The following is a 23,696-nucleotide window of genomic DNA, read 5'->3' on the forward strand; positions in this document are numbered from 1 at the left end:
CTTGTATATACCACACCAGACAATTATGCAAGGTGTGAATGGCACAAAGCACAATGGCACGCTCATGTAATGGTAAATTGTCTGAGGGACATACACTCCTTGTTCAGTACATACTGTGTAGTGATGATCTGGTGTAAAGCAAGGCCAGCAAAAAAAAAAAGCACTGCAGAGAAAGAGAGAGAGAGGGAGAGAGGGAGAGAGAGAGGGAGAGAAAGAGAGAGCGAGAGAGTCTGCTGCTCATCAGTGTCTGTTCTTGACAGTCACTTTGCATCTCTGACAGCTGAGCAGACACAGATAAATACAGGGCTGTTTCTGCATCGCACTGCCACTTCTGTAGGAGCTCCACAGGGACTTGTCACTTCCTGAACATTGCTTTTAAACCAGTGCTTTACAGTCACGAGAACTATGCTGCCTAACCACGCCTTCCTCTGCCCAACCCGTTTCACCGACCTGTGGTCCATGTTTCGCTGAACACGCAGGCATCACCGGTATGATAATGTGAATGAAGGACATTATCTTCTCCCCGGAATCTGAAAGTCCACGTGGGCGTGTTGATCAAAGCCCAGCAGTCCATCAGCCTCTTTGTAATTTGTTCATAAAGGCGCAAACAAAGCCAGACAGCGGTACTTTCCGCTAGGGTTAAATCTGATGAACCGGGGAGTGTACTTGTTCGGACTTTGTCAGGTAAAGGTCGGCGTGAATGTGGGGAGATGGCTGCGCAGATGGTCGCGGCGGATAAGCCTTTCATGTGTCTCCCTCCGTGGACGTTATGGCCGGGTCTCCTGGCAGCGGCGCGCGCCCGGCCAACACGGTAACCGCTGCGCGAGTCTCGCTCTCGCCTCTTTTCCCTCTGAAGTGGCTATTATGTAAATCATGCTTCAGATGTAATTAAGTCGCAGACAACCTTTGACCAAACCTGCAGGATCCGGTCCAAACCGGTTCTTGCTGCGGCTCTACTTTCAAAGCCCGATGCGCTTTATAGGCTCGCGTGCGTGCTTGCCGTGTTCATCCAAATAATAACTCATGAATTAAAGAAATGCGCTTTACACCCTACTGCACAAGCTAAGGGAAGATCACAAGGCAATTGAGCAAGATCACGCTTAAAAAAAAACAAAAAAACGAGAGAGAACTACAAAAACCAAACGCGTCCGTGGTGTGCTTTTTCCACCTTCCCAGTGCCATATACGGTGCTCCCTCACGTGTATATCACTGCAGTGAACCCGAGGGCTTTGAACAAACCCAGTGAACAGGCCGCTGCGGCACAGCCGAACTAAAGTGCATATTCAGGTGAGTTCACTGCCAGGGGTGGGATGGGAGAAACGTGCCTGCCAGTCTCACAGAAAAAGCAGGCAGTCAAGTAAGGGCGTGGAGCGTCACACGCCAGCGGGTTTCACTTCCCCAGGGCTGCCCATGTCCACATGGGCACAGCGTGGACAGTGGAGGCCTCCAGGGGAGTGGTTGGGGGTGGAGTCCAGACCAGCTTTGTGTGGTGGTGATTGACTGGCTCAGTCCAGGAGGAGTGTGATGGAGAGAGGTGTTGAGACTCAGGCCATGGGGGAATGTTAGTCTGCTTACACACACACACACACACACACACACACACACACACACACACACTTGAAAATGCACATATTTGTAAATGCATGTAACTAAAAATAAATGCTTCCTGTCAGAAGACAAATTTACCACACCATTTTCAGGTTGTAATCTTTGTCTCAGTGTTTTTATTTTCATTTTGCTGTATTAAGATTGCTAATCAAATAATAAATAATAATAAATAAAATAATTAATAAATCAAACAGATTCGTTCAAATTCCGATTTTGTGCTTTCTCCCTTTCTTTTATCTGTCTGTCCGTACTGCCGTACTGCCGTCACTGCCCAGCTGAGGCGTGCAGGAGAGACATGTCAGGGGAATTTGGGCCATGTTTGTCGAATGTTGTCTGTGGGCTGTCAGGCACTGGTTGTTGTGAGGAAGGAGAATGTACTGTGAAAGGACCTGATTACGGACTGCCTGGGGAGTGCTCTTGCCTCGGCCCCGTGAGAGAAAGGTTTAAGAACACTTAGCCTGCGGGAGACACGTGGGCTGGCAGAGGGGAGGGGACAGGGGTAGGGGGTGGGGTTATTTGCGAGACTGGTTGCTCTTTGATGTCCCTTCTTGTTAATATGGAGACAGAGCATTGGCGGGGCCATGGCACTTGACATGTGCTGGCTGAGAGGTCTGCCCTCTGGTGTTGGACCGATGCATTGCAGTCCCTCGGAAATCTTCTGAGCTCCAGACATTTTGCGTTTGACCACGTCTCTTGGAATTTAGCAAATCTTCTGATTCTGCAGCGCTATCTTGTAAAGTGGGAACATTAAGTGACTGCATAGTCTGATGTGAAGGTTTTTTCCTCTTCTGGGTATATACTGGGCAATATGGCTCATTATCAGCCTTCAGTTTTTTCCCATATTGCCTCAAAATTTCAGGTCACTGAGACTCCACTGAAGCGAGCAGTGAATGTATATCAATGTCATTACCATTCATGTGGCTCAGCCGAGGCACTGAGGCCCCTGGTGCTGTAGGGCACGCAGTTGCCTTCCCTCCCGGGGGGCCGTGTGCAGGGGGGTCCAGGCCTTTCATACAGGCCTTGGGGCATGACTGGCATTTTCCTCTGCCACAGCTTCCCAGCCTGTCAGAATTGTGCGGCTTTGTGTGTGTTTGTTTGTCTGCTTGCTTGTCTGTATTTGCATTGTTGTGCCTGTCTGTTCAGATACAAATGCCATAGTTAATAGGGAAACATATCTGCACAGTGTCTATATAACACATTATTTAAGAATTTGAATAAGTGCACATGCATTTTCAGACCTCATCTGCTGCCTGTTCAGAATACAATCAAACATTAATCAGTGTCTGCCTCTTATAGTCCAGTTCATTAACCAGTGTGTTCCTGTTATAGTCCAGACAATTTTAAGCAAACACATAGAAGTAAAGGATGGTATTTAATATTATAAGTTCTCATTTTGTATGAATCTGCTTAGCAAACCGAGAGCAGCCTGTGTCCTCTGGTGTTTTCAGTGCAGACCAAACTTCACAGGTTTTCTTTCCGGACACCAGATTGAGAGGACTTCTCCTGGTTTGTGTGTGTGCGTGCGTGCGTGCGTGTGTGTGCGCGGACCTCCACTGTCCTCTCAGTTCTGCCTTGCGGGCTCTCGTCTTTCAGTCAAACCTGGAACAAGAGGAACCGAAACATTATGATTTTTTCTTTCCGTTCATGCGATTTTTCCCTTGATCTGAACAACCCCCCCAGGACTGCTAATTCCTCCTTAAGTGCACTCCAATAATGGAATTCATAAAGCGAAAGTGTACTGAGCGAGAGCCAGTGAGGGCCAGAGCTCTCACCGCTTCATCTACCGGGCCGTATGACTAATGTCTCCTTGTGCTGGATTGACGGGCGTAACTTTTAAAATACCAAAGATAAAATGCCCACCTGTTGCCTGCTCGTCTCTTTAGCCCTCTGAGAGCATGCATTTGAAATGCCAAGTCATATACACAAGACAAACAGAAGGGAGTGAGGGGGGTCAGAGGCTATTACGGCTGGATTACAGCCCTGGTGTATGACATAGTTTGAATTGAGTTTTTGTAAACTCAAACAACCGAATCGTAATATGCAGAAGACCTGTTGATAAACAAGATGTCTATAATTATGGAGTGTTTAAATTATGCTGATAATCTTTTCAAACTGTGATTGCTCCCTGGTTCTTGTTTGTTCCTTTTGAAATTGTGCAAGCACATGAAATGACATTGGCAAAGCTGACTTCGTTGCCTAATCGAACCTTTCCAATTGCATCTCCATATGGGACATAAACGATGGTCATTTCCATTGAGTGCTATGAAATAACTATATTTTGACACATCCAATAATGTGGAAATTAGTTTCGCCAGAGAAATATGAAACGTACAATGGGGTCGCAGCCGCTTGTCAGATGCCGGTTTAATTTGAAATGACCTTTCCGCAGAAGTTCCTGTTCCCACACAGCCCTCCCCTGTGCTTCCTTTCACTCAGCATAGCCACCTCCGCACTGATGTCTGTAATTCATTACAGACATCCCGAATCTTGCTGTAAATTAGTTTAACATTTTGATCAATCTTAACATGTGTTATCTTTTATGTCAAAATGTAATTACTTCATTTCTCAGGAGAATCATCAGGTGGACCTTTATGAAAAATGATAGGAATAGCTGTGGTGTGAGGGATAAATTACTGCCTTTCACAGTAGCAAATACACATCACATACACCCCCCCGCACACACGGCCACACATACGCTCACACAGACAGGACGGGGGTGGTGTGGTGATGGTGTTTAGAAAGCCACTAAAACTGTACACACTTTAAAGCCAACCGTGACTCCCAACTTTGGAGGGCATTACTACAAGAATATATACCTAAATGGACACGTTTAATGTGAACAAAAAACGTGAGACTTAAAATGCACGTGTCATAACTACTTAATACGTCACCTGGCTAGGAGTGTTGTACATCATCATATGTCAGCAGTAGACATAATTGCACCACACAACCTCAACAATGATCTTTAATATAGATCAGTGGATTACACAGCCCAATAGCACAAATGTGGTTTCATTATACAGGTAAAATGTAAATAATGAGATTGTGGCCATTCATTCTTGAATATTTAGTGCATTATTTCTCACTTGATGATGGTAGGACGCATGCATGGTTCAGTACATCATCAAAGGATGATGGCGAGCAAATGGGTCTCAACGGTAATCAATACCCCTCCTCCCAGTTTGATTTGTGCTGGTTAGATGCACTGTGCGTTCTTGAGCAAGGTTAGCTTTCTGGGTATAATGGGATTTGCCATGCAGCAGAAGCCTATTGATGGGTATCTGTCATGAACCTGTCCCTGAGGTGAGCATCACTGTCATCGCGTTGATGATGTTGGTGAAGAAGCCCCATTGGTGTGACATCTATGTAGGTGATGAAGGCTTAATGTGTAATTTGTACTGAACTGTCATGTTATTTTTTTCTGAAGACCTTAAGTTAAAGACAACAAATAAACGTGAAATCATATAATGACAGCTGAGAAAAGAAATGTGCTTTACATGCTGAGTCAGAGCACATCCAAAGCAACCCTAACACGGTCAACACTAACGTGCAGTTATAGCTTGGTATGGAGCACGGGTGTTGCCCTGTCTACCCAGTCATACAGTCGTTCAGATACTCCCACATACGACCTGGTCTGCTCGACTTTGTCTCCATTTCAAGGTTTAAACAGTCGTCTTTCCTTGGGGCTTAACCCCCCCCCATGCCCTCAAGGTGTAACATTTGAAATATGCATGATGCAAATAAAAAGGGGCTCCAAAATAAATATTGAACGTGGGCTCTGACTAAATGCCTGTCTTATCTGGTTCAAGTGGAAAATGATGGGCCAGGCCTCACTGCCCTCCGCCGGCATGTCTCCACGGCAACGCCAGGGAGCTGAAAAATGGCATCCAGACATGGATGCCCCTTCATTAAATATCAACACAGCGGCTGACAGCAGAGATAATGGCCAATAACACAGTATTATGTTGGAAGTAAATGAAATGCTCCTGGGACTTGCAGACATGTTTCAGAGAGCAGGGCTTCACTGGGCCAAGAAACCCACATATAGATGCTAAATATACCAGAGTTCTGCACAGCACACCAGCCCTGCTACACACTTCAGCATTTGGAGTGTGCTAAAGGACTGCAATACACTAGAGTGTGGTTAGTGTGAGTTGCTACACCAGGTATAAGATGAAAAATATCAACTATGTGAATATTTTTCTACTATATAAATGTGATACTTCACGCTAATTGGTAATTGTATGGTTCCTATGTGTACATGTGCATATATATATATATATATATATATATATATATATATATATATAGAGAGAGAGAGAGAGAGAGAGAGAGAGAGAGAGAGAGAGAGAGAGAGAGAGAGAGAGAGAGAGAGTCCTATCAGTAGGACCCTTTTCAGAAAAATCGAAATGGCTGTGTACAGTTCCTACCCTGTACTGTTCCAGTAAGCTGTTTCAGTGTAGTGATGTTAAATTCGTCCACATCCGGGTTCTGCATTGGCCACAGCCACTAACAAATGAGGAGTCTTGTGTGTGCAGAAATTGCTGATGGCTATCAGAGTTCTGCTTCATGGAGGATATGTTTCTCACTCCCTCTCTCCTTCTCTCTCTCCCCCTCATTCTCACTCTCTCTCTCTCACTCTCCTCTCACACCTTCTCACTGTTTCACACTCTCTCTCCTTCTTTCTCTCTCCTTCACTGTCCTTCCTTCTTGGGCTCATCCACCCTTATTGTTAAATACATTCTGGCTTCCTTTAACCCTGCTTTGGTCACGGATGAGTCTTTCGGTTTTGTGAGTATGGGCTAAACGTCATTCTCCTGTGATGCTGACCTGGGTCTAGATTTGCTCTTCTCTTTTGTTTGGGAAGTACATCAAATGCTATGAGCTGCTTCACCTAATAACAGAGGCAGGATCTAGTCCTGTCAGCTGTGAGGGAACTGTTACAGTAACCAGACTCATCAGACTGTGATGGAACTGTCACAGTAACACTGGATAAAGTGAGCGTGACAAGTAGAGAATAATTTATTGGCAAAACATTGGTTTTAACAGTCATTGTTCATAAATGTTCATACATGTTCATACATTTATGAGCATACAATTGCAATCCATCTTTTGTAACCGTGTTGGAGAACTAACTCCCCAATTGTCTGCAGTCTCCACTACGGTGCAAAACCATGAAGTAGAATGTGAAATGTATGATTTTCATTGCTATATAACTACATAATTTTCATTGCAAAAAAAATGAAAACCATATTAGCAATACTGAGGTAATTTTCATCATAAGATTCATTTTAAGATGTCCTTGAAAAGGAGTTAAATCGCTATGCCTACGTCAAAAGAAGGTTGCTTAACAGGTACCATTATTCCTCTGGCAGATTCTGCATGTGCACATTGTTTCTAATATCCTTACTGACAAGAAGACGTTACTGAATTCCTGTCTTTGAAAATGTGTGCTTGTCCTCTGCCTCCCATGTAAGCCGAACCAGCTGCCTCACTGCGAAAAGATTTCACGCAGCTGAAGTAACTCCATATATAGCATTTACACATCAGAAACGGATTTACATCTTCTGCACTCCGGCCGTCTCGGCTTAATTCTTTGAAATATGAGACGGATAAGAACACACGCGCCTGGTCCTGAGCGCGATTTTCTCCACTTTGAATTAAATTCCATTTGAAATACGTTTTGTTGCTGCCTGGACTGCCAAGTCAGTAATGGCTTTATTTTCTCCTTCAGATGGCCTCTGTGTCCCAAAGCCCCTCTCTGCACACATACCTGTAATTGAAAATATGAAAGAATTAATGAAATACAGCTAATGGCACAGATCGGGGGGGGGGTTGGGCAGGCAAATTTAAATTAGCTGGTGTGTGTGGGTATGAAATTGCTTTCTGTGGATGGTGGAAGCAAAGCTTAAAACTTGCAGCTTAAGAAAAATGGAATAGCAGTTTGCTGGGGAAGAAGACAAGAGAAAGCATGGAAGCCAGCCCTGCTGTTCCCAGAGCCCATCTACACGCGCTTCGTGTCGGTTCACGTTTGCCGCGCAGAAAGTCTGTCAGGAGCAGAGGCTCGGGCCCGACGGTGCTCTCCTCCCCTACAGACGGCTCGATGGAACATTGCCCTTTTCACTGCCTGCTTTTTCTCCGCAATTATCTTTGTTCGTCTCGTCATTTAGATGTATCCCAGAAAGAGGAACTGGGTTCGTTCGGCGTTGAACATTTGAACTGCTCAGATTGCAGTAATTATGCGTGGCAGGCTTCATTTCTGTCTCCCAAACATTGTTCAGTTTTAGTAACGTTATACTCGGCTATACTGTTTTATGACGTCCCACTAGGAGAATTGTTCTGGTGCAGGGTTTTACTCATCAGTGCAGGTGTGTATTAATGTGTGTTTTCTGTGCGCTTTCATAAAGAAATGATGTGTTAGAACAGTAAACATGAAATTTATAACAGTAATAATGCACTATTCTCACGTGCATGATAACAGGGTGTGTATTTTAGGTGTATCATAGGGTGTCTGCATGTTTCCTGTGTTTATTGAAAAAGACCAGCAGATGGTTCGAACTGGAATTCCTGTCTTCTTACACCTGGTCTAAGTCCAAATCTTCCCGCTGCTTTCACTCCCATTCTTGTCCAAGCACGGCATGTGACACACACACACACACACACACACACACACACACACAATATTCCATATACAATGTTCCATTTCTTTTTTTTATGACAGATATTGGTCATTTTTGTTCAAACCATTAAAAATAAATGTAAATTATGCAAATAGTGGCAAGCACTTGCATATTTAGTATAAATGTCTAATCTCAGACTAAGCTCCACTGTCCATTCTATATTTTCAGTGCACTCCTGTTTCCTTGCTCTGGGTAGTAACAGTAACAGAAATCGGGAGTTACACATGACAAGGGAGAGAAACTGGTGGAGAGAGCGCTAGAGTGGGAGGCAGAAGAGGAAGCTACCGGTAGCAACTGTGTGTGCTGCAGGAGGGGTGGAGCGAGTCAGCCAGGCTGAACAAGAACTGCAGTAGGCAGTAGGCCTTGCTCTAGAGACACACCCCCACACACGCGCACACACAATTATTTACACACAAAATCTGCTTTGTCTCCAATCAGCAAATAGATGCCTGTGAATCAGGGGTCGTTAGATAAATAGACCTCCAAATCAAGAAATGAATGATAACCATTTAGCACAATGCTTGCAGGGGCTTCTATATGTGCTAGTCCTTGCTCTTATCTAAAACGTAATTTGCACTTTTCTAAGAGACCTAACGTAGATGGTTGTGCGGTTGTGTTTGCGTGTGATTAAGGGTGTATTTACCCGTATGTGTGTTTTCGATGCGGATTGGATGCAGTGGACGGATGCGCTGCGTGTGCAGTCACCGGGCATGCCACAGGGCTGGAGCGCCGAGGTCTCTCCGGGTCAGGGCGGCAGAGACGGCCGTTCCCCCACCCCCCGTCTCCATCGATCCCATCCGTCGCTGCCGCGTGACGGTTGCTCTGTCCAGGCTGCTGCGGATTAGCCCCAGGGGTCTTCACTCCTGCTGCTCATCTCACGCCGCACACGCTCGGCAGGAGCGCGTGTCATTTCTGAGCAGTCCCAATAAGTGGCTTTGTGTCTTAGCCTCAGCTTGTGTCCTTCACTGGGTTTGAACGGAGAACGCTGACTGCATGCAGACTGCATTACTACCTGTGCCGGACGGCTGCCTTTTTATATCATGCCTCTGATGACGCCACGCACTTGTAGTGCATCTGTGTTGCCTCCTAGCCAAGGCTCAAGTGGGAGTTGTAAATCTATACAAGAGAGCACTTTTTGGCAACTGTCCGTTTTGTTCTGTGGGGGCTGAAAGTGTAATTGATCAAAATGTTGCCTGCGTTTTTCCCCCGTGGCTGAATGGCAGGCTGAGGGCTCTCATCCGGTAATGGCCTCCTTCCTAAAGCTGCCTGGATTTATGGTGGCCATAACTACAGCACTTCTCCACTGCTCCAATACCTCTGAGGCCTTCTGCGCTCTCCCACAGAGCGGACCCTACTCCACCGCCATCCAAATCTGTGTGTGTGCGTTAGCCTGAAAAACCACATCGGAACACCATTACAATTATGGTTAGATAACAGCTTTTGTCCCTGGTGTCCATTCTGGCTAATAATGATGTTTTCATTAAGATTCCATAAATCAGCACATTCACCATCTTGCGTGTGCCCCAAGACTGCAGCCGCCCGTCTCTGTCCGTTTCCCCATTACTGAGCAGATTAAGAGCCCTTTGGCCCCCTGAGAGTTTTCATTAAAAATCTTGACAGATAAGGTTTGTTTTGAAAGAGGTTCCAGGCTGAAAGGAGCTGCACCGCTGACAGAGTTCTCTTACTCACTGCCTCGTGTGAGGGTCGGGAGAGTCGAAATTGTTGCTAAAATGTCATGAGGCATTGCTGTAGTGCTTAAAGTCCTAAACGCCCTTGGTCTGTTCAGAAATGCCAGTCATCCAAATTTTGCTGCAATGTTTATGACTGACGTTCCTCCCCAGCTGTGAGACATCCTTGCTTAATGTTCAGATATGGCCACGTACAATGCCTTCCATTCTAACATATTTATATTCTACGGACTGTGTGCCGAATCACACGCATACACCCTTGCGTACACGCAAACACACAGGGCAACATGCTTCCTGTTGTGATCTGTAGTGTCACGATCTATATCAAGATCGCCTTGGTGCTGGCAGTGTGGTCAAGCATCCATTCTGTGTGAAGCGGCACTGGATTAGCGCTGGATGGAGTGGGCAGCCGCAGCAGGGCGGTGTCTTTAGTAAAAACAACACTCGCTTTAGTCTTATAAGGACACAGGGCCTGTGTGGAAGAGTTAGTGAGCCCCTGCCCGCTGGAGGGACTGAACAGAAGGCATTGGGTCCTGTTTTCTCTGAAGCCCTGCCCCCTCCGAGACACCCTGCTCAAGGCTGGTCTATGCTTAGGCTTTGTGATTCCTTCCACATGGTGCCAACGGATGCTGCAGATCCATGCAGCCCAGGGCGGAGCCTGAAATGCAAGAATATCTGAGCATGCTCACCAAGAATCCCCTCTAACCCAGGACAGGTCACGCACGCTATCTAATACTGTAATAAACCTACGATAGATGTATGATTAAGGCACTGATTGCTGTATAAGCCAGTTCTTGTTTTGCTTATGCTGCATGGGTTTGCAGGATTCTGTGTTGTGATGTACTGTATGATGTCAGCCTCCCCAATGCAGCCCAAGCTTTTGGTTTATGAGCTGTGCTCAGCTTGGTCTAATCCCTTACTCTCTACTGGCTCAACGTCAGACTATCTCTGAATGGTTGCACTGGCCAGGTAAATATTAAAGGACTCAGGGAGTGCCTGATTGGTATGGGATTTGGCAGCGGATCACACCACTGTCTCACTCCCTTCACGTCTCTTCTCCAACTGTGCTTGCAGAGTGCTGGCACCTGAATGACGCTGTTGCTCACGTTGCCATTTACGCTCGTAGTTGGCAGAAACCCGCTGGGTTCATGAAGGCCGGCGTGCATGGTGGCGTTTCTCCCTCATGTCCGCTTCTGCAGCTCGGTCGGCCTGGACGATGCCAGCTTGCCATAAGCCAGGGAAGGTCGGAGAGTGACAGTGGAGCCCGTAGCACACCGTTGCGTTGCATTAATGTGGGGCACGCGGCATACCCGGGCACACCTGGACACCGGCCCTAGCCATGAGAGGAGAGCCAGCCTCGGAGAACAGGAGTCACCACACAGACTCCCACCAAGGAAATGGGGGAAAATATGCATGCATGCTCCAGCAAGTCCATTAACACACAGCACATTTACATATGTTCATTAGAGGTGTTTTATCTGGGTTTGGACTGGGAATACATTTCCCTCACAAAGGATCAAGTAAAGTACTGATAAATCAATTCCGCTATTAATGCTAGGGCGCTTTTTCAGCAGCCTGAGGTGTGTGTGTGTGTGTGTGTGTGTGTGTGTGTGTGTGTGTGTGTGTGTGTATGTAAAAGAGCTCTCTGTTAATGGAGGCATTTTACCTTGTCCACACCAACCCACACTGGTAATTAATAGACTGAAGACCAGGGCGACCGAAAACACTTTCCATACGAGGCGATGCAGTGGCTGTTCAACCTTTAATCCCAAGTGGGTCACATACTATACCTCTCCTTTTCCAGACCTGAATCTGACAGGCCTATTACACTTGGCCTGAGCATGCAGGGCACTCGCTCCGAATGTTTCCCAATCCACACTTCCACACTTCGCCTTTACAAATGCACACATGCATATTGCAGGCAGTCTATTTTTGCACCGCAGTGCAGCAGGCACGATGCAGGTCAGCGGACACAGAGTAAGTCATACGCGTTGCACTCTGATTGAGCATGCAAGCCTGGTGCGGCACAGAGAAGACGCGTCTTCCTCGCTTAACGGATTGAGCTTTGGAGCAGTGCAGGTAACCAGCGCTTTTCAGCTCTGGAGACAGGGATCTAATTGAAGATGATCTCTCAGATAAAAGCTGGAGACTCTGGCTGTGGGGCCTTACTGTGAAGGTGTCGAGGGGGTTTTGATATTCTCCACACAGCCTGGCCTCACGCTGCTTCTCCTCTGTTTGATCTCGCCGGGTCCTGTCGCACTGCCTTTCAAACCACACAAAATCATTAGTAATGAAAATAACATTTTAAGAGGCGGAGTTCACTTGGTGTTCAGGGGCGGCTCTGATGCAAGTCATTGTTCTCTTGCGTTCAGGTTTCTTCATTGATTTGTTTATGCATCCCTCCCCTTCCAGTGGGTGATATCTGTTCGCTTTTTTCTTTTTTCCATGGCATTCTAACCTGTTCTAGGCTCTGACCTGTTTCCATGGCGTTCTAACCTGTTCTAGGCTCTGACCTGTTTCCATGGCGTTCTAACCTGTTCTAGGCTCTGACCTGTTTCCATGGCGTTCTAACCTGTTCTAGGCTCTGACCTGTTTCCCTTGCGTTGTTTTGCAGCACGAGAGGAGAACGTGGCCACGTTCCGCGGCTCAGAGTACTTCTGCTACGACCTCTCGCAGAACCCCATTCAGAGCAGCAGCGATGAGATCACGCTCTCCTTCAAGACCTGGCAGCGCAACGGCCTGATCCTGCACACGGGCAAATCCGCCGACTACGTCAACCTGGCCCTGAAGGACGGCGCCGTCTCCCTGGTCATCAACCTCGGCTCCGGAGCCTTCGAGGCCATCGTGGAGCCGGTGAACGGCAAATTCAACGACAACGCCTGGCACGATGTCAAAGTGACACGCAACCTCAGACAGGTAATGCTAAAGAGGTGAACAGCTACGTTCACTTCAGCAGAACTAGATTAAAAAATGAACCATTAAAGTATACCATCGGTTAAATATAATATAACTCTTGCGTGTTTCAGCAGTCGCGAGGAAAAGTTTGTGAAACCTTTTGGAATTTTGTGGATTTCTGTATGATTGGCTTAAATGTGCCCAGGTCTTGGTAATAATAAATAAACAGTTCTGACGTTTTACATTTATTTTTATTTAACAAATGTTTTAAACAATCAAGGTCAATGGTGTGTGCACTGTTATATTTGAGTGACTAGTTATTGCCTGTACCCTCAACCAGTGGGATGCTGGGGACATTCTTTGGTCCATTCGTTTGGTCCATTTCTACGAACCTGCTTCAGCTCATGCATGCTTTTTGCTCATCATGCTTTTTTTGCACGTTGTGCTGTAGATCATGACACAGCATTTCCATGGGATTCAGGTCAGGGATTGGCTGATTGTTTTGCCGTTTAAACCACTCTGCTGTTGATTTGTGCCCGTGCTGCATAACTCAGCCCCAGATGGGACGAGGTTTTGGTCAGTATGCAGTGTTTCCTTTTCTCCGGCGATAACCTAATTATCGCAAGGGCACTTTTTCACAAGTCATGATTTGTAAGTGTATAAGAGCTGTGTGCTGGAGGGATTATGGACGCAACGTCAGTGGTGAATATTTAATGCCTGTAATGTAATGTTGACACATCCCATCCTCACTACTTCTCCCAGCTAAGGCTGGCTTACTGCTCATCCCTAGAATGCTTTATATCTCAGTTCCTGAATATTGGTGCTTAGAATATTATGAATATTAGCAATGCAAAGCTCTATGGGTGTTTATAAAAAAAAAAATTAAAAAAAATTAAACATTTTTTAAAAAATTATTATTGTTATTCCTCACCACCCTCAAACACCACTCTTGTTCAGTTGGGTCAGTGGTGTACACATGAACACAAATGTTAAAATGTTCTTTATAATTAGTTTGATGGTTCTACCTTTGCAGTGATCTTTGTAGGGCAGCCACTACTAGGTGATATTGCACTTGAACAGAACTTAATTACTGAAAGGAGTGCCTTTTCAGATTTAAAAAAGTGTTTATTTATATCAAGAGGATTTTCAGAGGTCTTTATCCCAGAGGTCATATAGTTTTTCCATGGATGACCTTGATGTTAAAATAATTTGTTCAATAAAGATACGACAGTGTAAAATGGTTTGTTTGTTGCTTGTTGAACAAGACTACCTTAATTGTTATGGCTAATAGATGAAAATAAAAGCTCATTTTAAGAGCAATTCATACAGATATCCAGATTAAAAAACTCCCCCCCTCACAGCTGTAAAGTAATTCAATATAGCAGCTTTTGTTATTCAGGTTCAATGTTCATTTGTTTCTCTCCTTTCGTTTTTCTCTGTGTTTTAAGAGTAACTATCTCTTACCCAGGTCCCTTACCTCCTACCACATGATTAGCCTCGTCAGGCAGTAATCTCTGCCAGAGGCCATCAACAGCTTGATGCCTTCAAAAGACCTCCTTCTCTCCGTCTCTCCGTCTGTCTCTCTCACTTTCACTCTGGCTCTTCCCCTCCCTCCATCTATCTGTCTGTCTTTTGCTCTCCCTATCGCCGTCTCTCGGTGTGTCTGTCGGTCTCTCTCGCACCCCCCCCACACCCCCCTGCGCCTCTTATCAGGGTGGCGGGGAGACGCTTCAGCCAAGCTCAACCGCTCTACTTACCCAAAGCCAATTTCGCTGCCACTGTTAAATCACTCAGTGCCCTGCATTTCAAAATATGTAAATATTCCTGGCGGCGTTGCTACTCGGGAGTGGGCGGGGCGTGACGCTTTCACGTGGGTCTGTGTGGTTCCGCCGGTGCCCACGAGCTGCAGCCAGTTAGCGCGCCACACGTCCACAGGCAGCGCTTTCATTTTCTTCTCTTCTTTATGCACGTTGAATAACGGCTATTCTGAAACCACGAAGACACGCGTGCGCGGACGTGCTGCAGGAGAGGACCGAGCAAGCTTTTACCATTACCGCGCCGCTCACCTTGAGAATCGGCCGCTAAAATGAGCCTGCCTGCGTTTCTGCACGGGGGCTGTTTGACGAAACACCGCATGCTCTTTCACAAAATTAGGACGTTATTATTGTAGAAAAGCATTTATTGAGTTCGGTGTTTTGAAGTGTGTGTATTCTCCATTATTTTCTACACACAGAACACACACAGTTTAGGATTATAAGCAACAGAGATATCCCGCTTTTTCTTCTCTCTCTCTCTCTCTCTCTCTCTCTCTCTCTCTCTCTCTCTCTCTCTCTCTCTCTCTCTCTCTCTCTCTCTCTCACTCTCACCTGGTGTCTCAACAAAAAACACATCCTGCTGGATCAAAACTAACCACTCCTGGAACAGGCCACTGTTTTCCCAAGTGTTACATGAACGGCTAATGCACCAGTACCCTGATTACTCCTCGAACTTTTATTTTGATTTATTTCGTTTTCCTAACGACCACTGGGTTCACCATTTAATTTCCTTTCTTCCTCCTTTCTGCAAAGCATTCAGGCGTCGGACACGCTATGGTAAACAAACTACATTGTCTGGTAGATATCATTCTTATTGTTCCTTTTTTGGGTTTGCCGTGTGCCTCCCTGGCCCTCTTCCGTTTTCTTTGGGTTTCTTTCCAAGACAATCATTATCACCTAGAAACAACAACAACAAAACAAAATACAAAGGAAATGGGATGGGCGTTCTAGGTGTTCTTCTTTTTCTCCCTCCCCTGTCCGGTTACCTCCACACAGCTTCCTCCTTGTTTCTGCCTTCGTGAATCTCCTCTCTCCAGAAGACCTTGAGATGTGACCCTATAGGGTTTAGTATTTAAACAAGTATATATTGTTATTATTTTATTTTTGCTCCTGTTTGCTGAATACTGTCAACAAAACTGGCAGAAGCTTTCCACAAAGAACCAGAGTCTGCAAAAAAAAACAAAAAAACAAAAAAAACCCAAAACAAAACCAAAAAAAACAAAAAAACAAAAAATGCACAGAACGAACCAGCGTTCAGCGCGGGAGCTCTGACAGTTGTTTCCAGTACAGAGTGTGCATGACGCGCGGAAGCCCTCTCCATCCTCAGCTCAGACTCCACCTTTCTTGACCTCCGTCACTAACAACTTCCTCGTCACCTGCCCTGTCATTTTCCCGCGCATGTCCTTTGTGCTGTTATGACCTGCATGTCATTCTCACGCTCTCATACGCTCCCTCTCACTGGCTTTGGGTTTTGGTGGTCGCATGTGTTTGTGGATTGGCTTTGCATGCTGCCCTTAGACCAAGCTAGGGGATTAGTGTTTATATCTTTATATGGAAATTAAGTTGCATGCTCAGCTGGCTGTAGTCCGTGTGGCATGTTCATTTGTAGCATAATATGAACTATGTTCATTTGTATTATAGTACAGTACCATGCAACACGTTTAGGAAGCATGCATATCAATGTCTGAACTGACTGATTGCTTATGGAATTTGACATAAGATAAAAACCAGCATGAGTACAGTATAAGAGTCTGTGGTTTGTGATGTTTTACTAACCTCTCAGACCTAACAAATGTACAAAGCAAGGAGCTCATTTCTAACACCGATCAAAGATAAAGAAAATATGTCGCCGAAATATTTTCTTTACCTGAGCCTAATTGTGAGAACAGGCACACCTGATGAGTGCTCAGTGCTGCTTAGTCTGACCCAGCGCCCCCTAGTGTTCAGACTGACTACTGTAACAGAGAGACGGTCCTGACCTTGCTACTGGAACAGAGACGTTCAGCGCAGGCCCGAGGGTCATCACTGTATCTTTCTCCTCCCTGTCTGTCCCTTTACCCGGACAGGTCACCATATCAGTGGACGGCATCCTCACCACCACGGGCTACACGCAGGAGGACTACACTATGCTAGGCTCAGACGATTTCTTTTACGTGGGAGGAAGCCCGAGTACCGCCGACCTGCCCGGATCGCCCGTCAGCAACAACTTCATGGGCTGCCTGAAAGAGGTAGGGCGTGCGCGCTAGCCGTCTCCGCTGGCCCTTTCTCTCGGGACATCATGTGGCCTTGTCAGGGCAGCCATAGTGGAATAGCTCGGAATGAAACATTGGAGCAGCATAATAGATTTAATAAAGCTTATCTGGTGAAAAGGACGGTGTGGACATCAGTATCTGTGAAGCTCCCCTATAATGACATTCGCAGGACTTCTGCATTTTCTCGACATGAAATAGTTTCAGCTGTATTTAATTTGGCTTTTCAATTGTGGTAAATCATTTGATTAGGGTTGCAGTGGCCAGGGATCGGCGCGGCGTGATTGGCTGAGATGAGATTCTGCTCTACAGGACACGGCGTGCTCGCAGGGAAAGCTGAGTGTGATGTGGGGTTGGGGGGAAGGAGTGGGTTCTAGAGTGCAGAAATCTCCAGGTGGAAAACCATGTCACAGCTATATGAAGTAAGCCACTGTATACTTAATGGAGCTTGAACAGCACCGACGCAATTCCGACGTTGTCTTCTTTAAGCAGCTGTCCTTTATAATAAATGCAGTCTTTGTCTGGCCTGGAGACTGTAATCACTATGTGGCTTGTGCCTTAATTTATCTGGAAGTGGGCAGGTAATCTATAACAGGGACAATGGCAGGACCATCAGCAGATCTTGGGACGGCTACATCACTGCTATTGTCTCACACTGTCTGTCAGCTTATGAAAGCCTAAAGAAGTACATCACGTCCATTTTGTATGCTAACTACCTTTCCTACCCTGGCGATAGTATCTGGTGCTGAAACCCACATGCATTAGTGTTTGAATAAAGGCTCATTACCAGAGCCCCCTTCTTACCCAGAGCCTGGCCAAAATGGAGTCCATTTCTGAGATTACAGTAATCAGTTCCAGAAGTGGCGTGATGTAACCGCTGCTTGTGCAACACCGGTACCTGCCGTGCCGGCGGGAGGAGCGGCGTGTTCGGAGCTCCCAGAGCTAGAGAAATCAGAGGCCGCCGTCTCCGCCCACGGTCCCGGGTCTGCCCTCCACTCTCACATGGGGGAATTATTCTGAAAGGCAACATGCAATGGCAGGTGTGCTACTGAGTTGAGCACTGGCGTGTGGTATGATTTATAATGCCTACGAGAAGTCACATAATGCATTATATTTTGGTAGGAAATGTAACAAGCTTTCCATGGCTTGTTTTGTTTTTTTTTCTTCCAAAAAACGGTGTAATCTTGATCTGTATCATACCCAACATGCACACAGCTTGGCACAAGCATGAGTGTGGTAGGTTTGGGCTGACCTACATTTGAGAATAGTGGCTCATCATGAATGTCATGCCTGTGCCTTAGAGAAAATGTACCTGCAGACACTTGGATAATGCATCTCCACTGGTTGTCATCAATGACTATCGCCACGGCGACAACAGTGCCGGTGCAGGGTGTTGTCATTGTTTTTAGATTGTTTTTAGAACCCTGTTGCACCTAGTACCATTTCTGTAGCCCACAGATGCTTTGGAGAGAGAAACTATGCACAATGTGCAAACGATTTCCTGCGAGCTTTATGTTGTACATGGCTTGAGAACCTGTTGAAAGGGGCAGTAAATGCCCGCCCCACTGCACTGGCAGCACCCTGCCGCCTGTGAGCAGACGTGCTGCACAGGGTCAGGACTCCAGCCGGTCAGACTGTCACCCTATCCAGAGTGTTGACAACTTCCTCAGGAACAGGGAGTCCACACCCAGTGTTAGACCGGCAGCGCCAGCTCAAGGTCCACGTGTGGCCCCTCACTAACTAGATTTATCCCAGCAGCTATTTATCCCACGATCCATATTCCTCTCTCAGCACACTGCTCTCAGCTGGGCCATACCATGTCCACACTGTTTCTGGGATCACTGATAAGCTTATGTGCAGGTTTATGTAGGTTTTTAAAACATTCTTTTTGTTTGTATTCTATGTGTGTGTTTATTTGATGGGACCTGCAGCAGCTGGTAGCACTGATATGCTTTTATGTGCAGTTTTGTTAGAGAGCAGGAATTTGAAGAGCCCTCCACCTAGTGGCACGGAATCCTAACTGCATGTCACCATGTATATAAGAGTGCAATTTATAAGACATCTACCATCATATTCACATTTCTCTAAACATTTAGGTCAAAACATATTATAGAAAAAAATACTATATATTTGTGTGTGTGTGTGTGTGTGTGTGTGTGTGTGTGTGTATATATATATATATATAAAAAATCTGATTTTTCCAAATGTAAATTATGTAAATACGTGGCCAATTCTTGATTACCTTTGAAATCATAACAGGAATCCCACTCACTCTCAAACCAGTGTAGTTGTGCCAGACCGTGAAGGGCATTAACCAGAATGTGTGTGTATGCATTTGTGTCTGTCTGTCTGTGTGTCTTTGTGTGTGCGTGTGCTTGTGTGTGTGCGTGCGCGTGTGCTTGTGTGTGTGTGCGTGTACTTGTGTGTGTGTGTGTGTGTGTCTGTGTGTGTGTGTGTGTGTGTGTGTGAGCTGAGCTTTCAGCACTTCTGAACAGGACTCCTGCTCCTCCCTGTGGTAGCACTGTTGCACTCACCTTCCAGGATGATGCCGTGCGGTGCCTGCAATTTGTCACCTCTGTCAGAGGTTGCTCCTCTGAAACTGTGCTCCTAACCTGCCCACTGGGCTCTGTCCCCTGGGTCTCTCCCACCTTCCAGCTACAAAGTGGGTCAGAACTGTGGAGTTTAGACAGATGGGTCAACCCACTGTATACGATCCTCCTTCCGCCCCCATCCCACAGCTGATGTGTTTGGATAAGCTCTGTAGGAATGGGATCTGGGAGGGAGACAGAGAGGGAAATCTGCCAAGCTTCAGAAACGCTTGACTCTGTTGTGTTATTGGTTGCTAGTGGTTGTACTGGTTTGGATATGCTAGTTAAAGGAGAGAATTTCAACACGTAGCTGTAGCAGCTGTAGACCTAATGTTGTAGGTTATATGGTTCATCACCCTCTACAGGAGTGCTCTTAGGCTCATCAACAGCAGAAGCTGATGCCAAACTCTTGCTTCAATTTATTTTGGTCAGGTGCTTAACTTTTTGGTCAGGTGCTTAATAAAGTATTAATTAACTGAAAACATTCATGAACTGATAAACGAAAATGAAATCCTGAAATGAACTAGCATTGCGATCTTGGCCTGTTTGAAGAAACGTAAGGATCTGTAAGGATGTGGATGATTGTGCAGGGGGTGTGTAGGAGTCCACCGTGGTGCATCTCTGACCTGTGGAGCTTCGTCCAACCGTGGCCATCCCGCCACCTGTGCTCCTGAGCCCTCATGCAAAATACCAACCAAGTTCCACCTGGCATCCTTGACTGGAGAATAATCTATACCAATTTCTAACTTTCCTCCAGGAAGACCCAGAGCCATTAATTCCATGAGAGTGGTGGGCAGGCTTTGCAGGCAGAGATTTATCGCATACGCTGACAGCTGTGGATGATGAATGGGTGTGTCACGGCGGGGCCAACCGCAGGCGGAGGGGAGGAGGCCGCGGGTATTAGCCAGTCCCCCGTTGGACCCCCGTCACGGTGCACGGCCACTAGCGTGACACCCACGTTCGGCCGCCCCAGAAGCAGCTTGGGGCCGCGTCGGTCATCCCGGTCCCTCGCTGGCCTCCTTCGTGCACGCCGTGGGCTTCATCAACTTGGGCCGCGTGGCTTTCCTGCAGCATGCCTTCCCGTGTTGCGTTTGCGGCCAGGCTTTATGGCATCTCCGCGATTGTGGAGAGATGTGTGGCAAATGGCTTGTGGGATAAATCACCGCCCGTATAGGCAAGCCTTACGTAAGAACCTCGGCTCTCCCAGCACCGTGCGCCCCCCTCCTCGTTTATTTCAGAGCAAGTCTGCAAAGCGAGATAGCGCCCTGATGAAATTCTACTCCATCCACAAACTCAAACAAGTTTCATTCTGCTTCCTCACTCAGTCAACCTGCACATTCACTCATGGTTGAATCCATTTCATCTACACAGTTTAAACAGACAGATGCTTAGTGTGAGTCTGTTCCTCTCTATCTATAGAATAAGGCTCACTTACTCCCGTCTCTATTTTCTCATGTCCCAGCAGACACCTTAAGCCAGGTGCTGATAGATAAAGCTCCAGTATTATATTCAAATGTCGTGACTGTGCAGAGGCCGGTCGAAGGAGGCAGGTACTTGCCAGCCCCCCAGGGGACAAATATTTGTTCTCCACAGTGGGGTTTTCAGCCCACAGTGACATGGGTGACCTTTCTGCAACAATTAATCACCACTCTCACAAAGTCAATTAATTCAATTTGGGGCTCCTGAGAGCATCGTTTCGATGAACAGTTTGAACAGTTTCGACACATAAAATGGGATTTCAGACGTCCAGGCCAGATTGGTTTAGAGAGGAGGCGGGAAACAAGGCAGGAATTACCCAGCTGACATTTCCTCTGCTGTTTGAGTTCATCAAAATGACAGCGCTTTAGGATGGCAACAAACTGAGGAGTAGCGGCCAGTTTCATATAACAACTGCCTCTCTTGATAAGCAGAGAGTGCTGAGGTGACACTTGATAAGGAACGTTAAGGATAAACACATGGGCTAAGCAAAGGCATCGGGGAAATAGGAGTTCTAATGTTCCCAGTAAAAGCACCTTTTGTTTACACCTCCAGAGAGGTAAACTGTTCTTCTGTTCTGATGTTCTAATGCTCTACTGTTGTGTTCTGCTCTTCTAATAGGAGTTCAAATGTTCTAATGTTCCCAATAAAAGCTGCATTTGTTTCCACCTCCAGAGAGGGTGGGAACAGATTACGCATGGACTGCCTGCCCCAGCTTCTGGCTGTTAGGAATAACACCCTGATTTCTCACTTATTGCTGGTTTCTTATTTAAAACAAATATCAGAGCCACTGAACGTGCTTCTGGTATAGTGCTGAATAAACAGGCACCAAGATCACATGGCCGGTTAGCAGGGACATGGCACCAGATAAGTCCGGCCCCTTGTCTTTGGAACGTTACCTCAGCAACAAACAGTGGCTAAACCATTTGAAACATAGACATGCCAAGAGCAGACAGATCAATGGCGCTCCAGGTGTGGCATGTAATTATTAGATAACAACCTGAGAAATTTTGGGGTAAATTAATATCTGGTTCCGCTTTACATTGATAAATGATCTCCTTCTGGATGAAAAATGGGATACCATGATTGACAGGATCATGATTACAAACCATAAGCATGATAATAGGATGTTCTCAGCATTAGGAAAACAGAGACTAGAGATACACTAGCCCCATAAAGCACGCTGAGTTATTATTCGTACTCTTTACATTCCCTATGTATGAGTACGCGTGGGCTTCTAAGGTTCCTGCTAGTATTGATTTTTAAAACAGCAGTACTCCCGATATGTGCACCGTGGCTACATGTCTGGACTTCATGGTGAGTGTGAGGTTTAGCTGACCCACTGCATGCCAGTACGTCTGATGTCGCACAATTCCACCATGTGGAAGTATTTGAGACAACACCGGTGACAGCAGCAATCCGTTTCCTGTCCCGAGGAAGTGCTGCAGAGTTAGTGTGTGAGATGTGCTGCAGCTGACCTATGCCTGTCGTTGTGTGAGGAATGGACACCCCCCACCCCCCCAGGGATGGGGGTATTTATGATCTCCCTGATAAGGCTGCCAGTGGAGGCTTGTCCTCAGCTGGGACAGAAGAAGGTCTCTCAGCACTGCTCTGTCCTCCACATTGGGAAGAGATTGGAAATTTGCCATCACATCCCCTGGGATTATCCATGATCTCCGGGATGAAGCGCGCAGTCAATGACTGCAGCCGCACCCCGCATTTGTTTGGGCCGAAACTATAGGGGGAAAAATATAGTGAAAGCTGGTGATTTCGCACATGAGCGATCCTTGAATCCACAATGTGTGTGTGTTTGTCCAGGATATGTGCAGGTTTGCTGTGGGTGGTGTTTTTGTTTTGTTTTTTTAAACCAGTTGTCATGCGCGTCATTAGACTTTAAAATCAGACATGGTCTGGCAACCTTACACTTTTGCGACAGTGAAGGCCACCACACCGATTGTTTGCCCCCTGTCTCATAAATCCATTATCATAGCTATCAGGGAAAGCAGATGCAGACAGACAAGGCACATCAGCTACTCAGTCAATTACTACTGAGAGGCAAGGATCGTTCATCGTCACCTGACCTATTGGTATTAGCGCAGGTTATACTTTGAATAAAATAAATCCCCTCAATCCTTCTATTTAGCGCTCGGCTCAGTACGCCTCGATTTCTTGATCATTCACCTGTAGACGTAAAATGACATTCTGGCATATCATCATGCAGAACTGACCGTTCCTCATTGCTCGCTTGTGCCGCCACTGCAGGTGGTCTACAAAAACAACGACATCCGGCTGGAGCTGTCTCGGCTGGCCCGCATCGTAGACCCCAAGATGAAGATCCAGGGGGATGTGGTCTTTAAGTGTGAGAACGTGGCCACCCTGGACCCAATCTCGTTCGAAACGCCCGAGGCCTACATCAGCCTGCCCAAGTGGAACACCAAGCGCATGGGATCCATCTCCTTCGACTTCCGCACATCCGAGCCCAATGGCCTGATCCTCTTCACCCACGGCAAGCCGCAGGACCGCAAGGCGCCCAGCCAGAAGAACACCAAGGTTGACTTCTTTGCGGTGGAGCTGCTGGACGGGAGCCTGTACCTGCTGCTAGACATGGGCTCGGGCACCATCAAGGTGAAAGCCACGCAGAACAAGGTGAACGACGGTGCCTGGTACCATGTGGACATTCAGAGGGATGGACGCTCAG

The 23,696-nt window shown here is 46.5% G+C and overlaps 1 protein-coding gene and 1 long non-coding RNA gene across 38 annotated transcripts in view; one reads left to right on the forward strand and one right to left on the reverse strand.

Moving 5' to 3' along the window:
* nrxn3a (neurexin 3a) overlaps positions 1 to 23,696 on the forward strand; it is a 255,272-nt gene that overhangs the window by 36,703 nt on the left and 194,873 nt on the right. For all 36 annotated transcript variants that reach the window (XR_003410077.3, XR_003410078.3, XR_004776805.2 and 33 more), the window contains 3 exons: positions 12,591 to 12,892; positions 16,752 to 16,913; positions 23,261 to 23,696. Coding sequence is in view for 33 of the 36 variants with exons in the window: in XM_027001508.3 (XP_026857309.2) it covers positions 12,591 to 12,892; positions 16,752 to 16,913; positions 23,261 to 23,696 (900 nt within the window). In the remaining 3 variants the exon portion in view is untranslated. The remainder of the gene's footprint in view (positions 1 to 12,590; positions 12,893 to 16,751; positions 16,914 to 23,260) is intronic.
* Positions 15,141 to 16,728, reverse strand: LOC145659389 (uncharacterized). Of its 2 annotated transcripts, XR_014125613.1 has the most exons (3): positions 15,934 to 16,728; positions 15,672 to 15,741; positions 15,141 to 15,582 (listed from the first exon to the last, which is right to left on the reverse strand). It is a non-coding gene; the product is annotated as an uncharacterized LOC145659389 (long non-coding RNA). The 2 variants fall into 2 exon arrangements; XR_014125612.1 differs by having other exon boundaries at positions 15,672 to 16,728.

Source organism: Electrophorus electricus, chromosome 10 (genome assembly GCF_041902795.1).
Source record: "Electrophorus electricus isolate QZ-2024a chromosome 10, ASM4190279v1, whole genome shotgun sequence".
NCBI classification, from domain to species: domain Eukaryota; kingdom Metazoa; phylum Chordata; class Actinopteri; order Gymnotiformes; family Gymnotidae; genus Electrophorus; species Electrophorus electricus.